This window comes from Ambystoma mexicanum, chromosome 9 (genome assembly GCF_040938575.1).
Source record: "Ambystoma mexicanum isolate Mex_15411 chromosome 9, UKY_AmexF1_1, whole genome shotgun sequence".
Lineage (NCBI taxonomy): Eukaryota > Metazoa > Chordata > Amphibia > Caudata > Ambystomatidae > Ambystoma > Ambystoma mexicanum.
Genome location: NC_090931.1, coordinates 568,784,862 through 568,804,248, shown reverse-complemented (window position 1 = coordinate 568,804,248; position 19,387 = coordinate 568,784,862). Strand labels below are relative to the sequence as shown.

General features: G+C 47.1%; 1 protein-coding gene across 1 annotated transcript in view; it reads left to right on the top strand.

Annotated features, from left to right (window-relative positions):
• The first annotated feature begins 9,427 nt into the window (after positions 1-9,427).
• Positions 9,428-19,387, top strand: part of RFLNB (refilin B) — a 58,544-nt gene continuing 48,584 nt past the window's right edge. Inside the window, exon 1 of the mRNA XM_069615167.1 lies at positions 9,428-9,865. Coding sequence (XP_069471268.1) covers positions 9,668-9,865 — 198 coding nt within the window. The 5' untranslated portion in view covers positions 9,428-9,667. The remainder of the gene's footprint in view (positions 9,866-19,387) is intronic.

Here is a 19,387-nt window from a genome sequence, read left to right as displayed (position 1 = left end):
TAGCTCTGTCTCTCTGTGTGGTAATACATGCTTATGCTAGGTGCTGAATCTTTGTTACCATCTTTCATATTTGGATTGCATGTATGCCCTCTAGAAGTTGAGTGTGATGCTGGTGATGTGCAACATGCAATACACGTGTTGCATTCACATTTTGCACACATCCTTTACTGCTTTCTGAATGGCCCTGCTTTGCAATGCTACTGGATGCATGTTGTGGTTTGTTTTGCCTGTGAAATGGCTGTTTCATTATTTGTCTGTCATTGTTGCGAACTTTATGGGCCTCATTCCGACTCAGGTGTTAAGGGGTTTACGGCGCCGTAAACGGCGCCGACCCTTAACACCTGATTACAAGGTTCCCTTTGCGGGATGGCTGTTTAACGCCTGCTTTTTGCAGGCGTTAAAAGCCATGCCGCAAAGGGACCTTGGCGATAATTACGGCACCGTAATTTACGGTGCCGTAATTATCGCCTTTCCCCATTCCCATTATGCCCTATGGGGCAAAAATGGGAATGGCGAAGGGGCCATTGGTGAATGGGGAATTACCGCCCCACTCACCTTGGAATGGGGCGGTAATTCCGCCATCCACCATGGCGGAATTGCAACCTTAGCGGCATGGACCATGGTGCTAACAGCACCATGGTCCTCCGCCAAGGTTGTAATGAGGCCCAATGTGTGTGGTATGTGGTACTGTCGTGCGTATTCTTGTTTTTCTATTTATGTTGCAGGTGATGACGCACTGGCGGCGGAGGATGAAGAGGTCATACCAGACACAGTGGTCAGTTCACATGACCAACCATGCACCAGTGGTGGTCGTGGGGTGGCAGCCCACGAGAACCCACAGGTGCTCCAGGCCATCGTGTCCAGAGCTGACTCTGAGTCAGGCTCTGATGTATCCTCTGACCACTATGTTGAGCCGGATCTGCATCATGACGTGTCATTGCCGGTAGGTGATCCTGTGCCGGATGGCCTGTCTGTGACACCTGCAGTTGGTGGCAAGGAAGGGTTGGAATGACCACCTGTGGTGGTTATGGATGCACGGTCACACTCGACACCAGTTGGCCATGTTCCTGGGGCATCAGGTCGGCAGAGGGATGCAGTCCTGCAGCCGCAGGTGGCTCCAACCCGTCAAGGACCACGTCTCATTGCGCCCAGCAGGTGTGGTGTCCGGCAATGCGGTGGCCGTGTGGCACCGGGGTCAACTGAGTGGGAGCATTCCATGATTGCCATAGCACAGCAACAGGGGGAGCAGTTGAGATGATTGCTCAAGGTATGGAAAGTGTGCCCATTGCATCCTCCCTTCTGTTAGGCAAATGGTGCTCCATAAGCGGGCTACGCAGTCCACGTGCCGCTCACTCAGGCTGGGCATGACGGCGTATGACGGGGCACGCCGGGCTGAAATGGCAGTGCTGCGTGAAGCACTTGATGCTCAAGCAGAGGCACACTGTGAGGCCCTGAGGGTGGAACAATAAGCCCTCCGATCTACTCTAGCTGACCTCATGATGGATCAGAGTAGGCGGACAGAAGACAGGTTTGAACAGCTTGAAAGAACCATCTCAGCTGAACTCCGTGCAAGCCGGGAGACACTCCGTTTTTCATGTGAGGCCATGCAAGCTGAACTCTGTCTCACACGTCAGTCCCTGCAGGAGGAAGCATGTGTGACACGTGAGGTGATGCAAGCTGGCCTCAGTCTCATTGCCCGCCAGGACCTGGTTTACCAGACCCGCATACTTGCTGCCGTTGAGGGGCAAGGCGTGGGTAGGCGTGGTGAATCAACTGCACCACCTCCACCTTCTGAATCAGATCCAGATGGTGACGATGACAACCTATCTCCCACATAGGTCGGGCCGTGCAGGCGCTGACCCCAGTGTGTTATTTTTTTTACCTCGACATCTATGCATGTGGGTGTAGAGGTGCACCCTGTACCTCCCCCCTCCTTAGGTGCCCCCCACACCCCAGGTCATATATGGCTATTTTTAATTTTTAATTTTTCCTGCAATTTTTTTCCCCCAGCATTTTTGGAATCTGAATATATTTTTGATCAAAATTGTATGGTTTCTGGTAAGTATGTTATCTTTTTATTTTGATTATTCATTTGAATTACAGTTTTGGTTATTTTTCTATTATTTTTGAATTATTTGACTTACTTTAATTTATGTTATGTTTTTTTCATGTTTTCTTCTTTTTTGATTTTGCTTTTCTTTAATTCGTTACTCTTTTCATTTTATTTCTTTCAATACATTATTTGAATTTATTTGTTTTCTTTCAAATTCAATTTTTTTCTTTTTTCTTTTGTCTATTGTGCATACATGTGACAGTGTGGTGCTTTGTGGCATCGGAAGGCATCCACTGTATGTTCCTGCTGGGTCCATTCAGGCTTGTCTTGTGTATGTGTTTTGCTTGGGGTCCTGACACATATGCTACTCCTGCTTCCCTTTTCCATGGGCTTGCAAGGATGGCTCGGTGTAAGAGCATATCACACATGGGCATTGGGCTTCCGTCATATCTGTGGCAAGCCTGCAGTTCTACTTGTGTGTACACCCCTAATGAGTATTCCAGATGGGTTCTCCTATGCATGTCTGCAGTCCACTTTGGTGAGTATTAAGCTGACTGTACATTTCATCATGTTACTTGAGATGTTTGTTATGTATTGAATCTGTATGTTGATGCACTTCCTGTTGTAGCTGGTACCATGCACCCTTTGTCTGCATTCTACACACTGATGGTGGGAGGGGTCCATGTGCTGAGAATGTTGAATTGGGACAGTATTCCCACAGTGATTTTGATATGCCACATGAAGGCTGCACGCTGAGTTACCCCTGTCACCACGCATTCCCACAACCGCCCATTCCTTGTTAACACCACTTTAGCCATTTCCCAGCCCTGGCTGGTGTTTGGATGTGACATCTGAGTTATGAAATACGTTGTTTGTCATTTTAATTATCAGTTTGTGTCCTGGACCTGATCCCCCTCCCCCCACTGTTTGCACTTGGCCCTTGTGACAATCCGGCCAATCAGGATGGTTGAGCCTGCCACCACTATCAAAAGGCCACTAAGGTGCCCCTGTCTAGACCTGTCCACATGCCTTCTCAGTCACTTTAAGACCGCCCTGTCTCCCCTGCCCCTGTCAGTGTCCCTCTGTCTCCCCCCCCTTCATCATCACATCCAATACTCTCCTTACCGGCAGGTTTCCCTCTGCCCCCTATGAGTGCTTTCTTTCACCATCTCCCCCATTGGTCATTTTGAGCTTGGCCCCTCCTCCCTTCTCTCCTCTCTCTCCTTCTCCACCCCCCTTTGGCCTCCTCCTTGTACTCTGGCTGTTATTTTCAACCACTAGCCCATTTGCCATTGACCATGGTGATACATAGGCGCTTGTTCTTTGCAGACATTTGCCCTTCCGCCTCAGTCCTTCCACGCCCCACCTTCACCATTTTCAGTATTATTTTGACAGCTTATTTGATCATTACTCCCTCCACCACTGATTACAGGTCATCTCTTCCCCCTTTCCCTTCTTTCTTTCTTCTCTGCCTCCCCAGCACTATGTTGAATCTTTGTAGACCTACCATAGTTTGTCACTTGTTTTGTTACTCTCCTCACCTCTTCCATCCTCTTCCGTCACTCCCCATCTCATGTGACTCCTGCACTGCGACTATTCCCATCAGGCATGGGAATGTTGATGCTAGTTATGTCGTCCTACAATCTGTCCCTAGGCTCTCCCTTATTGGTCCTGGCATTTATTATTTGTACTTTGCTTTTCCAGTTCATTCTCACACTGTGGACTGTTTGAAGGACATGTAGGAATGTACTGTTCTTCTCCCTTATTCACACCCTCATTGATGCAATTTGATGAAGTTTGTGTGTTGTTCATTTCATCGATTTCAATGATTCAGTGATGGGTCACTGTCTGCCATTGCCGATGTGGTGTACTCTGTACATGATATGTTCTGCTAGTCAATAGCTGATGCAATGTGTTGATTTGTTTTGACGTGTTAGGGGATTGTTGAGGTTTGAGACACAGCGGGGTCCTTGGTGCTATGTTCATATGTGCTGTGTACGGGACACTGGCATTCACTTCATTTCACAATCATGTATTCTAGACATGTCCATATGGACAAATACAGTTATGCAACACTGCACCCAGAGACATTTCACCGAGATTGCCTTCTCATGCATGCTGTGTCACGACAATCCATGTTCACTTCCGAGTCATTATTCATGGACATGCATGGAAGGGTGATATTTGTTTGTATGTCTTTTTTTAACTGATTCACAGGTGTTTTCACAAATGCAATACACACTCACTGTGCTGTGCAGTGTGCAGTGTTTGATATGGCCATTTTCTATTGTCCAGTGTGCATTGCAAAAGGTATTCAGACTTTTGTTGCTTAAACGACTGGTGGCATGCATTTGTGGCACCATTTTCTGGGTGTGAGATTTTGGTCATTCCTTTTTTCCGATTCCAGGTGAGGTATCATTGTCTGGTGACTACTTACATTTCTCACATGGCACTTCATGACTATTGTGTCATGTGTGGTGCATATGGTTGGATGTTTTCACGTTGCATGCAATGGTATGGTGTGGCAGTCAGGGTCGAGGAGTGTTGGGAGGGTTTAGGTGGCATGCCAGTCTTTTCATGCCCTGTTTAGCAAGGGGGGGGATGCCTTGAATGTGTTCCCTTTGGTCACATGGGATTGGTTGTGTTTAAGTATCTAGGGATGCCCACAATGTGGCACTTCCGTGGACACATTCTTAGGGTGGTAAGGTAGTGACAGTTAACTGTCCCTTTCTTATCATTGATTGTGACCTAGTATGTGCCAGGCATGTGTGAACTCTGCAGGGGTTTGGAGTTTAGGTGAAAAATGTGGCCACAAGCTTGGCACGGGCTGCCTTGCCACATGCCCTTTCCCCTCCCATGCGTGAGTGTGGTTGGGGATGTGGGGGCACCCCCATGTCCACCGGTACGCCATGCCGTGTGCAACGTTGTGCAGGACACATGCTGCCACAATGATCCTCAACACTACTGGCGGTGCATATAGTAGCTGGCCACCAGAGTGGTCAATGGAGCGAAAGTGTGACTTCAGCACAACAAATGTACGCTCCACTATGGCCCTAGTTGCAATATGGGCTGTGTTGTATCTTACCTGGGGTGGTGTGGTGGGGTTCCGCATGGGCGTCATCATGTAGGTGCTCAGAGGGTAGGCACTGTCCCCTGGTAAGGTGATAATAGTTGTCATTAGTGGGGCTTTTGTATTTGTCTGTGTGTGACAGGTACGCATGTGGACAGGCATTTGTACTCACCTAGGAGCCATGTGTCGTCATGCTTCCCAGCTTCCAGGGCCCGGCTCAGGGCAGATATTCTGAATATGAAACTGTCATGGGTGGACCCAGGGAAGTTTGCATATACAGAGGTGATGATCCCCTTGGCATCGCATACCACCTGCACATTGATGGAATGCCAGTGCTTGCAGTTTCGATAGATGTGCTCAGTGGCCCTAGGTGGACGTAGGGCCAAATGGGTGCAATCTATGGCACCGAGCACTGTGGGGAAGTGTGCCACCCTGTAAAAGTCCAGGACCATGGCCTGCCTTTCTGCGGGTGTTCTGGGCATGTATATATGCCTGCGGACTGAGGGGCGCGCAGTGATGATTGCCAACACCTGGTGCAGGCAGCGTGACTGCATGACCTGTGAGACTCCCCCACTATGGCAGTTGTCCGCTGAAATGACCCAGTGGCCAAAAAATGCAGTACATTGAGAACCTTCTCCAAGGGGCTCAATGCTTGGGAGCACAGGGTGGGTGATGTGAGTTCATCCTCCCACTCCCTGACCAGCTCTAGGATGATATGAGGTGGAAACCTATACCTACCATAGACCTGGTCGTCTGGCATCCCAAAAAGGCTGGTCCTGGGCAAAAAAATGCATGGCCTGGCTTTTCTCCTCCTCCTGCGGTGTCCCACGATAACTGCTGCGAGGAACGGGACATTCATCGTAGTTGTATATGCTTGTTTGTTGTTTGCACGCATTGTTATGCTGCGTGAGGGTGCTTCCGCCTGCTTTCGTGTGGCGGACGTAATTGTGCGTGTGCGTGTGTTTTGACGTGCGCAGGTTTTCCCTATTTGATTCCATGAATACGTGTAGGTCGTGTGCGTGCGGGCATTCCGTGTAGTTCCCAGCGGTACTTCCCCTGTTATGCCTTTATTTTCATGCGTTGTGCCCCATTTTGTGTGTTCCGCCCCTTGCTCTGCCCCCTTTTTGATGTGTGCGCTGACGTTGTGCGCTTTTGCTGTGCGCATCGCGCACGGCGTTCGGGCTGTGGAAATGACACGTGTGTGCGCCACGCACGGTTTTGGCACACATCCTGGAAATTATACGTGCAGGTCCTTCCATGAATCACACGCATGCGATTTGCACGCGTGCGCTGGCTTTTTCACGCTTGCGCCTGCTTGCACCACTGATGTCGGCGCACATTTATTCCATGACTTACCCCCTAATTCATGGTGTAGTGCCCCTAATACTCAACTTGTATCCCACTTGGCAGTGGGTTTATGGAACATCTTTTTCACTTATTGTAGTGGGGGAGACCAACTGAGCGCACCTCAGCCACATAGAGTGGAGTGAGAGTGAAAAAAAAGGAGAGCATATTTGGAGATATAGCTGCTCCTCCTCGCCCAGTATATTGCTACTTTTGTAGTGCATCACACATACCCATTTTTTCAGAATAGTTACGTTTGTCTAGTCCAAAAATGGCAGTCCAAGTTGAAGCAAAGAGATGAACTGCGGCATTGATTATTTTTAACCAAGATAAGACAGCGACAGAGAAGGCAGTAGAAAGCTGCTTGCCAGCCAGTCTCACTGTACAACAAAAATTTGACAAATTGGAGAGGATAAAAAAAAGAGAGATCTCCAAATGGTGGGACGCAATGACTCTGCAAATAGAAGTCTATCATATTCCGATGGAACTCAGGTTCTTAACGATACACACCTTTGAGGGCATAGACAATAAACTCATAGAAGAGTGGACAGAGCATACCAACACCTGTCCGTTGAAAATGATTGAAAGCCTTATAAAGTTTGCCAAACTGGACAGGGCTAAACTCCTAAAGGACATTGAAAACATGGAGGAACAACTTTTCACTCCAGAGGATGGGGACGAATCAAAAAAAAAGAATGCCCAGAGGGGAAGAAAATTTGGAGAGACTTGAGGGAGAAATTAGAACAAGAAAACGACAAAAATGTAAACAAGATCGACTGGATTATGAACAAGGTAGAATATATACCTTTGCCAAGCGATTCGATGCTCCCATCAAAACAAGATCGCAACAAATAGCGACCAATCAACAAAAGAACCAACAGAAGATCTGAGTAGCATGGAAGTGGACACATCAGAAACAGAGATACCCACTTCAAAAAAGCTCAACTTTTTAGAAGAATTCAAGCTGCTCCATCTGGATAGCAGGGTGGACAAGAAGGGACAAGGCCAATTCGCTGGACAAGGAAGAGGAACAGCAGGAAAGGTCAGAAAATCAAGACGAGGCGGGGAAGCCAGCAGAAGCAACCAATCAAGCATGGCAACACGATCTGGCAATAACCAAAGGGGGAGACAGAGAGGAAGGAAGACCTTCAGCTTAGAATCTTCAACATCTCCACCAGAGCATTGACTGAAATTGAAACGTCAGAACTCTCATTTGGTTTATCATTTAGCCCCACATACACTTATGACAATGCATCTACTAGAGTGGATCTTTTCAAGTTCACTAGAAAATTTAAGTTGACCAAGTTTTATGCCACCAAGGTTAAAGAAGGGACAACTAATGAAGATCCAATCATCAAAGATGCATTCCCTTTAACAGAGAATGATTTAACTAGCCTGACATGTCTAACCAATGATCAAATGACAGAGCAAAATCCAGAAGGCGACATGAAATTGAATAATATCATGTTAAAGGAACATTATGGTATACATACGGATATGAGCTGTCCTAGTCATTTCAAACCAAAATCCATCTTTTGCCCGAATATCACCTGTGGCTCAATTGATACTTTTGAAGACCTAGTCATAAAAAGACTTAAAGAAGTTAACTGCCAATATACATTCCTCACAAAGGATCTTGAATTTTCTACAGTTCAAAGCATTAGAGAACCTTAAAATGTACCATTCTATAGTCATTCATCCATCGGATAAAGGTGGAAGCATAGTAGTGTTGGACAGCGGCAAATACAGAACTGAAGCGGCTAGACAACTCAGCAATGCAAACAGTTATGAACAAGTAGACAAATCAGTTCTGAAAGACACTAATTCACTATTATACTATGCTTCGAAAGTGGTATGATTTAGAATTAATAGATGATGATGAATATTTCTTTCTGAAGACAAGAGTGCACGTACATAGTGTAGTGGGGTGCAGAACGGTTTACGGGAGTGTGCACGCAGATTTTCTGAGTTTAAACAGTTACAAATTTTCATATGCATGTTGTCGGGGTGCCAGCAACAGTTACGTGGGACCCTGCGCAGGGTCCCTGAGATGCAGGCCTTGCGGGGGGTGGGGCGGTTTGAAGGGTGCATGTATTCACGTTCGGGGAGCACACAAAGGTAGCCGTTCTGGCTGTTTATGCTTTGTGTGGGGGCGTTCCGGGCACAACTTGCAAATAGTTACTTTGCACAGTAAATTCCATGAATACGTGCGGCATGCATATTTTATTCTGAATGGAGGCTTGCACAGTTTCCTTTTCGGAGTGCGGCCCTTGCTGGATTTCTGTGCACATTTCCATGAATCGGCTCCTAAGAGAGCGACGACAACCCGGTAAAGACCCCAGGAAATTAGTTTCTATTTTGTAAGCTTCATTTTTATAGCATCATTTTTAAGTAATTTCAAGAAAATCCGTTTACTTGTGCAATTAGTCATGTACAGACTGAATACGTGACAGGCTCCTTGTTATGCTAAAAGTGAATGAATTTTCGAAGTATCGCTCGGCTGGAAGTTTCGAAAATTGCTCCAGGGTGAAGCGACGTGCCGGGAACACAGTTGTTTAAGAGGCGGTATGCGTCGTGTCTGGAGTCGGGCACGGGCGCAGACAACTGTCCCTTGAGGCGGAAGCTGGCGCGGGCTTCCCTCAGAGGCAGTCACTCTACGCCGCTCTAAACGGACTCGCGCGCTCTGCTCCCAGCTACCGCACTTGATGGCAGCAGTGCGCGAGGCGCGTCACGAACCAGAGGCGCGGCTCATATTCGGAAGCGCGGCCAATCAACGGCCATTGGTTGCTTCCTCACAGCTCTGCGCTGGCCGAAGAGGGCGTGGCCGGTCAGTGAACGGGGTGGTCTTGAATCGTATTGGGCGTGGTCAGCCGGCTCCTCGCCCTCTGTTAGCTGTCGTGGGCGTGGCCTTCCACTGGCAGGGCGTGGCTTCCCCGGTTCCACGCTCGCCCTGCTTCTGTGCTTCAGTCCCCCCACAGTGTGACCACTGGACTGCATCTCTGTGGTGAGTTCTGAGGGTCGAGGACTGGGCACAGGAATCACACCCAGCTCCCTTGCTGGAATACTGGGGCACGCTCCTGGTCCAGCGGGACAAGGCTTCAAAGTTATTTGAAAGAAGTATTCCGACACGCCCCGGCTCTCTAACACGGGAGCCCGCCTGCCTCCGGCTACCCCCAGGTTTAGCTCGGGCATCTGCACTCATGGTGGGGCGACTGAACTTGCAAGATGTCCCAGACCTGCTGGACATCAAGAAGCGCGGGGAGCGCGTGCTGGACAGTCCGGACTCCGGGCTGCCCCCGAGCCCCAGTCCAAGCAACTGGCATCTGTCAGGAGGCGGCGGGGAGAAGGGGTCGAGCAACGGGCACCAGGAGCCCGAGAGCCCGCCCAGACTGGAACAGGTGAGTTAGGCACAGCTCCGAGTATCCTGGGAGAACTACAGGAGACCAGGGGGCGTAGGAGATGGGTGTAGTGTGCAGGGGCTAGCGCAGCTCCCAGTGTGCAGGCAGTGGAGTAGCTTTGCTGAAAATGTTGGGGGTGGGGGGGGGGCATAGCATCTGAAGAGAAGGTGCCCCAGCAAAATGAATGGGGACAAATGGTGTCCCATGAAAGTTGGGGGACGGGGGGCAAACACCCCTGCCCCCCCTAAAATTACGCCCATGTATGCAGGGGAGGACGAGAGTGCAGAGTACATTTGGGGTTTAGGGAAGCACAGCGTTGCGCTTACGGGAAATAAGGGTAGAACAACTTCGTGTACAGTCAGTGTGCACAGGGGGTAGCTTCATCGGTGGCAATGGAGCAGAGTGCACAGGGAGTAAACACAATCTAAGGGGCACTACTCTGGGTTCCGACTTTTGATTTGCAGTACGGGGCTATTTTTATTTATTTTGCACTTACCAACTCCTTAACCCTAATGCTGCAAAAGTTAGCACGATTTGCACCAGCAAGCTGCACACACCGTAAGATTGCGCGGGTTAAAACATGGGATTCATTCGTAAGGTGTCTAAACGCTCATAGCATAATGCTATGCTTTTCATTCAGGAGACTAGCACAAAAAAATATTCTGAATGTAAAACGCAGTTTATTGAAATGACCACTATTGCAGACACTCTTGCCATGCAAATGTTTTCAAGTACAATTGTCATCTGATAAATTAATCCATATTGGTGTCCATGTCCAAAAGGTGCATTATATCAGAATTGCACTTTTTAATGGAGGAATGCTGATGACCCACAATCTGCCGAAAAGAGGCGAGTGAGGTATAATGCGTGCCCATTCAAACCACAGCCTCTCAGCTGAGACAGAAAATAGTGAGGCTCTGGTCGGCACCAACGTGCTGTGAATTGACATAAAGCACAGGCCTGACTGCTGAGAATGGACACGTGCGTCACAAATGGAACCTTTCATGAGTTCTGATTGGTACCTGTAAAAATCTGAGTAAACCCAGCGACCATGGGGTGTAAGGGCTGGAAGTTTGGGAGAAGTGAATACAAAGCAGTAGGAAGCTGCAGGACTGTTTAAAACTTTGTCAGGGTTGGCGAGGGCCCATTTCAAAATTATGTTTTTGAGCCCCCTTATCTACAGCTGGGGAAAACAGTCCAAAGCAACCATGGGATGCTTAAGGTATAATGGGGTCAAAAGAATGCAGCAAGGGGGGTTAATGGCTGCAGATTATCATGGAATGCAGCCAGTGGGGAGCTATTAATCTTTGACAGCAAGGTGCTAATGTAGAGGAAACCAGAGTACAAATGCAACAAGGTGATAATGTTGCTGGGTACTGCAAGAGGCCAGAGGGAGTTGACGTCCTGAAGGCACTAGCAAAGGCAGCCTGTAACGTGTGTGCTGCAAATCATACATTTCATTTCCCGAAGGAAAAGAGCTTGTTGCTGTGTCAGAAGACTGGCAACATGGGTCAGTTTATCAGGGGGCCCACCAATGATCGGGGCCCATTTCAACTGAAAAGATTGAAAGGAACAGATGCTGTCCCTGCGATACTGACAAGAATCTCTGGCCATCAGAGCAGCACTCTGGAGCTGGGATGAACATCGCAACAAGGTTTTAGCATTTTCTCAGCCCCGTTTCAAGGAGGGCCTCAGAGAGGGCATGTGCTTCTGCTGCACCGGTAGGTGGGTAGCAAATCCATTCCTGGATCCTTGCAGCCTCTGCAGGGGTGCAGATTATTTTTCTGTTCTATACCTTCTTGTTTCTCGGAGTTTGTGGCTGCATGTAAACATCTGGGGGCAGACGTTCTACACCATGAAGGGCCACTCAGAGTGTCTACACAATCCCTGCATCCACCCCTCTGCATTTGTAGTCCCTTCCCCTCTCCCTCCACCTTCCAATGAACCTCAATCCTCCCACCGCCTACCCTCTTCCAACTCTCTCTATATACTTTCCCATATGTTGCTCCTTCTCTCATCCCTCAAATGCTTAATTTTGTTTCCCTTTGCTCCTTCTATCCCTCCAATTCTCACTCCCTCATCCTCTCTTGTACCCCTGCTCCTCTGTCTCCACACATTAATCCCAGATACCTCCATTATTCTCCTTGCTTGCCCCTTCCCAAACCCAGTTCCCACCGTTCCCTCCCTCCTATTCTCCTCCAATTTCTATGTCTAGCACACTCCCTGCCTTTCTCTCCCTTCCCATTCCTCTCCATATCTGTATCAACCTTTCTCCCTCTCTTTCCTTTCTTCTCCTCTGTATCTCCATATTTCCCTCTCTTCTATGCCTCTCTGCCAGTCTCAGGGGCAGCAGGACCTTCTGGTTGCACACAACGTTTCACAGCAGGTGCAGGACCTTCTGGTTGCAGACCGTATTTCATGGCAGGTGCATTACCATGCCAAGCTAACTTATTGGGGTTTGAATCAGTGGCCTCACGTTAAAGAAAGCCATGGACATCTGACCTGGGAGATGGTTGGGGGCTAACCTAACGCTTAAGAGCGACAGGAAGACAGACAGCAGCAAAATCATGTGGGTGGTGTGGTAGGAGTCACATGACTGAGGCTAGGGAAAAAGGGAAGGTGAGTTGGCTAAAAAAAAACAGAAAGAAAGAGAAAGTCAGGAAAGAAAGAATGGAAATAAAGTGAGATGCGTGCCAAATCTAGAAAATAAAACAAAGAGAAAAAAGTAAGAAATATCAAAAAAAGAACAGAGGTGATGATGAGGCTGCCTTCCCACTTTGAAGTGAGCAGTACTTGCTAATTTTGCAAGATGCTTGCTAACACGTCACCAAGCCTGAGCACGGCAGGAGAGGAGCCAGAAGCCCTGCCGTGCCCCGCAAGGGTGTAAACGGTCACCACTTGCTTGCCTTTTACGATGCCTTCATGCAAGCCGAATTTTTGTTATTTTCTTTTTTGTTCACACTTCCAAAGATCCCCCATGCAAATACTTTGATTCTGTACACCGGGGCAAAAAGACACTCCCGCCCCCATTGTTCAAGGAGAACCGGGGCAAGTGCCCCCATGTACTCAGCACCTAAGTGTACTGCCAAAGTACAGCAAGTACGAAGTCTGCATCTGTGGAGAGAAATGGTCACTTGGTTCTAAAGACCAAATTCAATCTTACAATAACGTGAGCACAACTGAATGTAAGTATATTGCCGAGTACACAGGAGGCTCATCATAAAGAACAGAAGGGGCACCTGGAGTCAACACGGCCACATTGTCGTCCAAGTACTAGGGCCGGCACAGTGTCTTAAATGATAGACCGAATAAAAAAGGGAGCAGAGCGCCGCTCTGCTAACCGAATCACCTCGAGGCGCTTTTGGACGTCCAGGTGGCAGAGAGGGGCTCACATACCTAGCATGTGTGGGGTCACAGAGCAGGGTCCTGGGACAGCACCGCGCCTCTCTCCTGAAGTGCAAGGTGTTTGGGGGATGAAGAGGTGTTGGGAGCCAGTGGCGGGACTTGAGGTAGGTAGGATGGGATCCCCCTGGACTGTTGTCTGGTGAGCCTTCTGACCCGCCTGCAGCTTTCTAATTGACAGACGCTCTTCCTGAGGTTGATGGTAGTTCTAGTTACCGCCCTGTGTGGTCCTCCTCGGGTGTGATCGATAGATAAGGTGCGTTGGAATGGACAGAGGAATAGAAAGTGGATGAGATGACCTTATGGTCTGGTTGTGGAGCATGATTTGCAAGACAAAGTGGCTTGGAGGCCTTTGACCTTGCATCTGTGGTAATCAACTGTCCTATGATGGTGAAGTTTGGCCCAATGGGTGGATAGCGGTGTGCTTTGTGGAAGAGCAGTTCTGTTTTGGAGAGGTTTCCTTGCAGGATCCATAATGCATTCCATGACCTGTGGATGGAAAGGCAGGTGTCCAGCTATTGGCTTGGCTTGTTGGTGATGCAGCATCAGGAATTGTGCATAGTTGGCCTTGGGGTGGTGGATGATCACCAGGAGAGATTGAGGGGTGATTCTTAAGGGACTTTATGAGAGACAAGAACGGGACAAGCAGGAGAGCACGTACCAGTGACTGGGCAGTGAATGCAGAAGCTGACGACCCAGGTGAAGTCGGAGCCGGAAGTCTTTTCCAGAGGGTTGGGGTCTTGTGGTCTTCAAGTTGCTCCACTGAGATCTTCTTGCTGCACAAGGCATGGAGTATCCTCCTTGGTAGTTACCAGATTTTGATAATTGCTGTTTTGGAACGGAGACGAGGAAGGAAGCCAGACTATCATCAGCCAAAGTGGTTGGAGCTGTTGAAGATGCATTTCTACATGGGCTTCATTACTTTTTTATTTTTTAAAAAGAATGTAAAATATGGTTTGTAATTGACCTGTGGTTGTTGGCGGGGGGACATCTGGGGGGAATAGTCACGATGTGACATTACCTTGTTTGAGGGTGACTGGAACTGTTCCTCCATTGAAGGAATCCTTAGGTAAGTGATTGACTTGGGTGACAGCAATCTTTTCGGATTAATGTGGGTTTGAGGTCTCTTTGCAATGAGTAGTGGGAGAGATTCTATTGTGGTGAGCTTTGGGGAATGCTGTTCAGTGAGATTTGTATTTATTTGAAGACCATGGATGTCATTTTTAAACAGAAATTACTCACAATTTGAAGTTTTAAAATATTTTTTATTTTAATGTGCGTTACAGTACAAATATGCACTTTTCACACAAACAAGAAAAAACAAACCAGTATACAAAATTCTTTAAAACGTTATAAATAATTTCATTTCCACGCCTGGGATCCACATGTTAAAAATCATCATCAGGATAGGGACTACACTCCATGGTACAACCAATAACATTATTAGAAAAACACATACACTATAGAAACATTAAAATTCCTTGAAACATGCCTTTAAAAACTCTAAAAGCCTAATTGACAAGGACATTTCATTTGTGTTCAAGATCCTAATTCACAGCTCCTGTTCCGTTGCACTAATATTCAGGTGTGTAATGTTGCCCCTCAGAATACACAAAGTGGGACATTGGACACATAAGTGTTTTAAGGTCTCTACCTCCTTAAAGTAATGCCGACAAAGTCTCTGTTCCATAGGCACCTTAGTTCGTCTACCAAGAACTTCTTGGGTTGGCAGTAAATTTAACTAAAGTCTGAAAATGTGGGACCTAAATAGCCTTGAAGGGTGCTTTTTCAGATAGGAAACGACATTGTTATAGTTCTTGATTGTCCAGACAAAGTGGTCTCCAAAGCATTGGTAATTCATTAGATTCTCTCTAAAGCAGTTCCACACATGTCTAAACAAGGTTTGTTTTACTGAGTGAGGTGTCGCTATAAGAACTTCAATTGTTGCCCCTATTGTTAACAATAATTTCAAACAATCTGCCCCCCATTCCATTAAAACCTTACACAAACCTTTCTGCCATAATACACTTAGTCTCTCATAGATTGAGGAAACTGGGGGGCCAGTATACTCAACAGAATTTGCAACTTCCCCCAGTCGATCAGAGTCTGAATTGAAAGCTGCCCCAATTCATACAGTATCCCTACCAAAGGTACTGACGGCAGGAGACGTAAGACCCCTCTCCAGAAAAGGCAATGTGAAAGACAATAAGGATGACTAGCCTACAACAGCAGCAGGAACGTTGTTGCTTGTAGTTCTATGCACCAGGATGTAGATGCTATAGTCAATGCCACTGCCTGCTTATTACTGTCAGGGGGGTTGCACGGGAGCCTGCCCAATGTTTCTGATTGACTCTGCCCTTGTACAGCCACAGGAGGCAGTAATGACAATGTCAATTACCTCACCCGACCTTGATGAGCACCGCACTACTCGACACTTCGATCCCCAGCATCGATACTCCTGACAGCGCTGCAATCAGTGTGGTGGGGGACACAGCTGTACTTACGATGGACATCCAGGGTGATAGCCCTTCTATCGCTGTACACACCGGTGGATCACAGGGCGGGGTGTCAATGGACAGTAAAGCCTGAAAGGTGGACACCTGGGGTAGAGTGATCACACTGACGCAGGATATACCATTGTGGTCCATGAGTGCCAAAAGTCTGCCCCTAGCCTTGTACCAGCCCCCCATATCCATCTCGACACCCAGGACCAGCCGCAAACAGACACCCCCGACCTGACTGGCAACAGGTGCAAATGTAACACAGTTTTGTCTGAGCTGGCGATACTAAAGAACCTGCTCTTACAGCTCTTGGAAGCATATGGAAATGGTGGGGTATCCATTAACCAGTGTAGATGGAGATACGGGTGTCCCAAACCTTTCACAGTCAGCAGTACCCATTAATCCTGCTGGCCGTTTTGATACGACCAGCAACACTTTGGCCAGGTCGGGGTATACTAGTGACATCGGGGAGTCCATCGAACCTGAAAGAGTTCTGTCCGATAAAGGGATTCTGGCTCCAACTGATTTGGGGCCCCTTGAACACACCCTGAGCCTTCAGCATCCCACACCGCCGACTTCCTTGCCAACCCCAACTTGGTGGGCAGATGGTGCATCAAGTGCCAAGGTCAAGACAGGAAATATGTGCAGCAGGGTTGGCCATGTGACACCCAGGCACAGCACCAAAACCATTAAATCCAGCAAGGCGTCAGCGGTCTACATGGAGGGGTACTATAGCTGCACAAGGTTCCCAAATTGGCTCCACCCCGTCATGAACCTAGGGAAGCCCGTATGAATAAATCTACCCACTGGTTCTGAGTTGTTCGGGGTTGTTTATTTGTAGCACGGGGGGATATCTTAAGTTGCACCAGGTTGTGCCAGCAAGGGAAAAGTGTGTTTGATTCCATACGAATATAATTTAGGGAGCCGAGAGTGGCAAATGGTATATTGGGTTTCGAAATGAAATGCCATTCTTCAGCAAATAGTATGATAGAAGTCAGAGCCCACCCCCCGAATAATGCAGACTTTTTTCCTGAATATAGGTCACCATGGCTTGGGCTCACTAGTGCAAATGCAGCCCCTCTGGAAAAAAGGATCCTGGGCAACCCCATTTGGTCGAAGCACTTATGCCTTATGTATAAATGTTGAATTAACTGTTTTCCCTAATCTGTATAAAGAAGTCCCTATTGAGAACTGAGTCTGTGGGAGTACAGCCGGGTTTTATGGTCACTGTCACCGATTCAGTCCTAATGTGGATGGAATGTACTATTTATTTATATCTATTCTAATTTTTTTTGTCTTTTATGTGTCATGATGTACTTGATTCCAGGCCGAAATAAAGTTATTGATGATGATGTCATCGGCAGTGGATTCCAGTTGAGGGGGTGAGTAGGGAGAACAAATGGAAGCGAGAGGAGGCACTGGGAAGGTATGGGACTGTGAGGTTGAATGCAGAGAAGGATAGGAGGGAACAAGATGGTGAGGAAAACTGAGATACAATCAGGCCAGTACTGGGAGCAAGCCCATTGATAGCTTTGTAGATTAGTAGAAGGAACTTGAAAATAGAACGGTTGTGCATGGAGAGCAAACTAGCATGCTGTTGATAGGTACAAGTAGGGGAGGATCTGGGTATGTTGTAGAGCGTGCAGGTTGCAGTAGTCAAGTTTAATGAGTATGAGAGTGGAGATTAGAGTTTTTGTAGAGTGGTTAGTAAGAAACGGATGAATTGTCCTAATGTCGAGGAGGTTAATGCGAGCAGCAGAGGCAGAAGTAATGGTGAATTGTTGCAATCGTATGTCACTATCAAAGTGTACCCCAAGATTGTGACCTTTAGGTGAGGGAGCAAGAAGGTCAGGCGGGATGGAGATATAGGAGGCGCGAGGGATGGCATTGGAAGCCCTTGTATTGATCCCTTGAGATATATAACCATTATTGAGACCCATAGATATAGTTACAGGTACAGTGTGTGGGAGTCCCACATTTCCATCCAAAACGTAAGCCCTGTCTCCATTTTGTGCACTTTTCCACGAAGCATCGCCGCTCTGCTTCTGGCCTGACTTTCTGTGCCACGCACTGTGCAGCTAGTCCTACCCTTACCACTCAGCATGCTGATGGCACTAAGTGCTGTTTTCGTCTTAAGGGGCATGCTTCGGAAAGCCTCACCTTACCCCCAGTTTGATGGAAGAGGAGGTGAAGCAGCCAGCACAGAGGATCACTGTTTGTGCATGGCTGCACATGGTGCGATTTTATAACAGCCCAGACACATGCAGAGTTTGTACAGACTCCTGTGGGTCCTCTGCTCCTCCTAGGGAGATGGATACAGGAGCAGTTTGAATAAAAAACACCCTTTGTTGGGTGGTCTGCACAAGTGGACTTTCATCTCCCTTGAAGTGGACATCCTCTCCTTTTCCGCAATGACATTCAGATCCAGCTGGATATGTAAGCCTTTGTAAGCATTGCCGATTAGTTCACTTTGAGAGCACTATAGGGCTTGAGATTCTAGATTTATATTTAGAGCTACTACAGGCCTTGAGATTCTAGATTCTAGATTGACACTGAAAGCTACTATAGGCCTTGAGATTCCAGATTGATATTGAGAGCTACTATAGACCTTGAGATTCTAGATTGATATTGAGAGCTACTATAGGCCTTGAGATTCTAGATTGATACTGATAGCTACTGTAGGCCTTCAGATTCTAAATTGATATTGAGAGCTACTATAGGACTTGAGATTCTAGATTTATACTGATAGCTACTATAAGCCTTGAGATTATAGATTGATATTCAGAGCTACTATAGGCCTTGAGATTCTAGATTGATATTGAGAGCTAGTATAGACCTTGAGGTTCTAGATTGGCCCCCTATAGTCCCGCTACTTATGGGTTCATTTTACAAAATAAAATGAGAGTTTAGGAGATGACTCCCCTCTGACCTCATTGCCTACCCCACACAGAAATAAAGTACATTGCTGGACTTATCCGCATTTTTATTAAAATATTTAATTTTCAAGGAGGGCTCCCACCATTTTATGCAATTCGTAGTTTTTTTTAAAATTTTCTAAACTGGATTTTGAGTTCATTGCTCTCACACATAAAATCAAATTTTAGATGATCTACATTTGCGGGCCCCAATTAAGTGTGTCCAGAATATGTGAGACTATCATAAAGTTGAGTATGAACATTTTCAGATTAAACCAATAATTGTATTTTTGTGTGAGGGATGGGGATATTCCCTCTTTCTCTGTATAAATTACTGGTGATTGTGCTTGTATTGTTGTCTGGATTTCAGAATTACGAGTATACCCAGTCTCGTAGGAACACTCTTTTGTTGTACAAACTCAAAGCACGGTTATTGTATTTTGGCTTTATTTGGGATCGCTACATTGAAATGTACTGTTATATATCTACATATCTGTGAATTCTTGCAGTGGCATTTGGTGATTTTTTTTCAATGGGGGCGGGAGGCGTAGATATTTGCCAAGAATATGCAAAAGTGACAGATTGTAGCGAGCGAGCCCGAACCAACCATCCAAGAACACTTGTTGAATTGCGCATAATGCCAGGAAAGATACTATAAGAGAACATGTCCAAGCTGGCTCTGCCAATATATGACGATATCCATG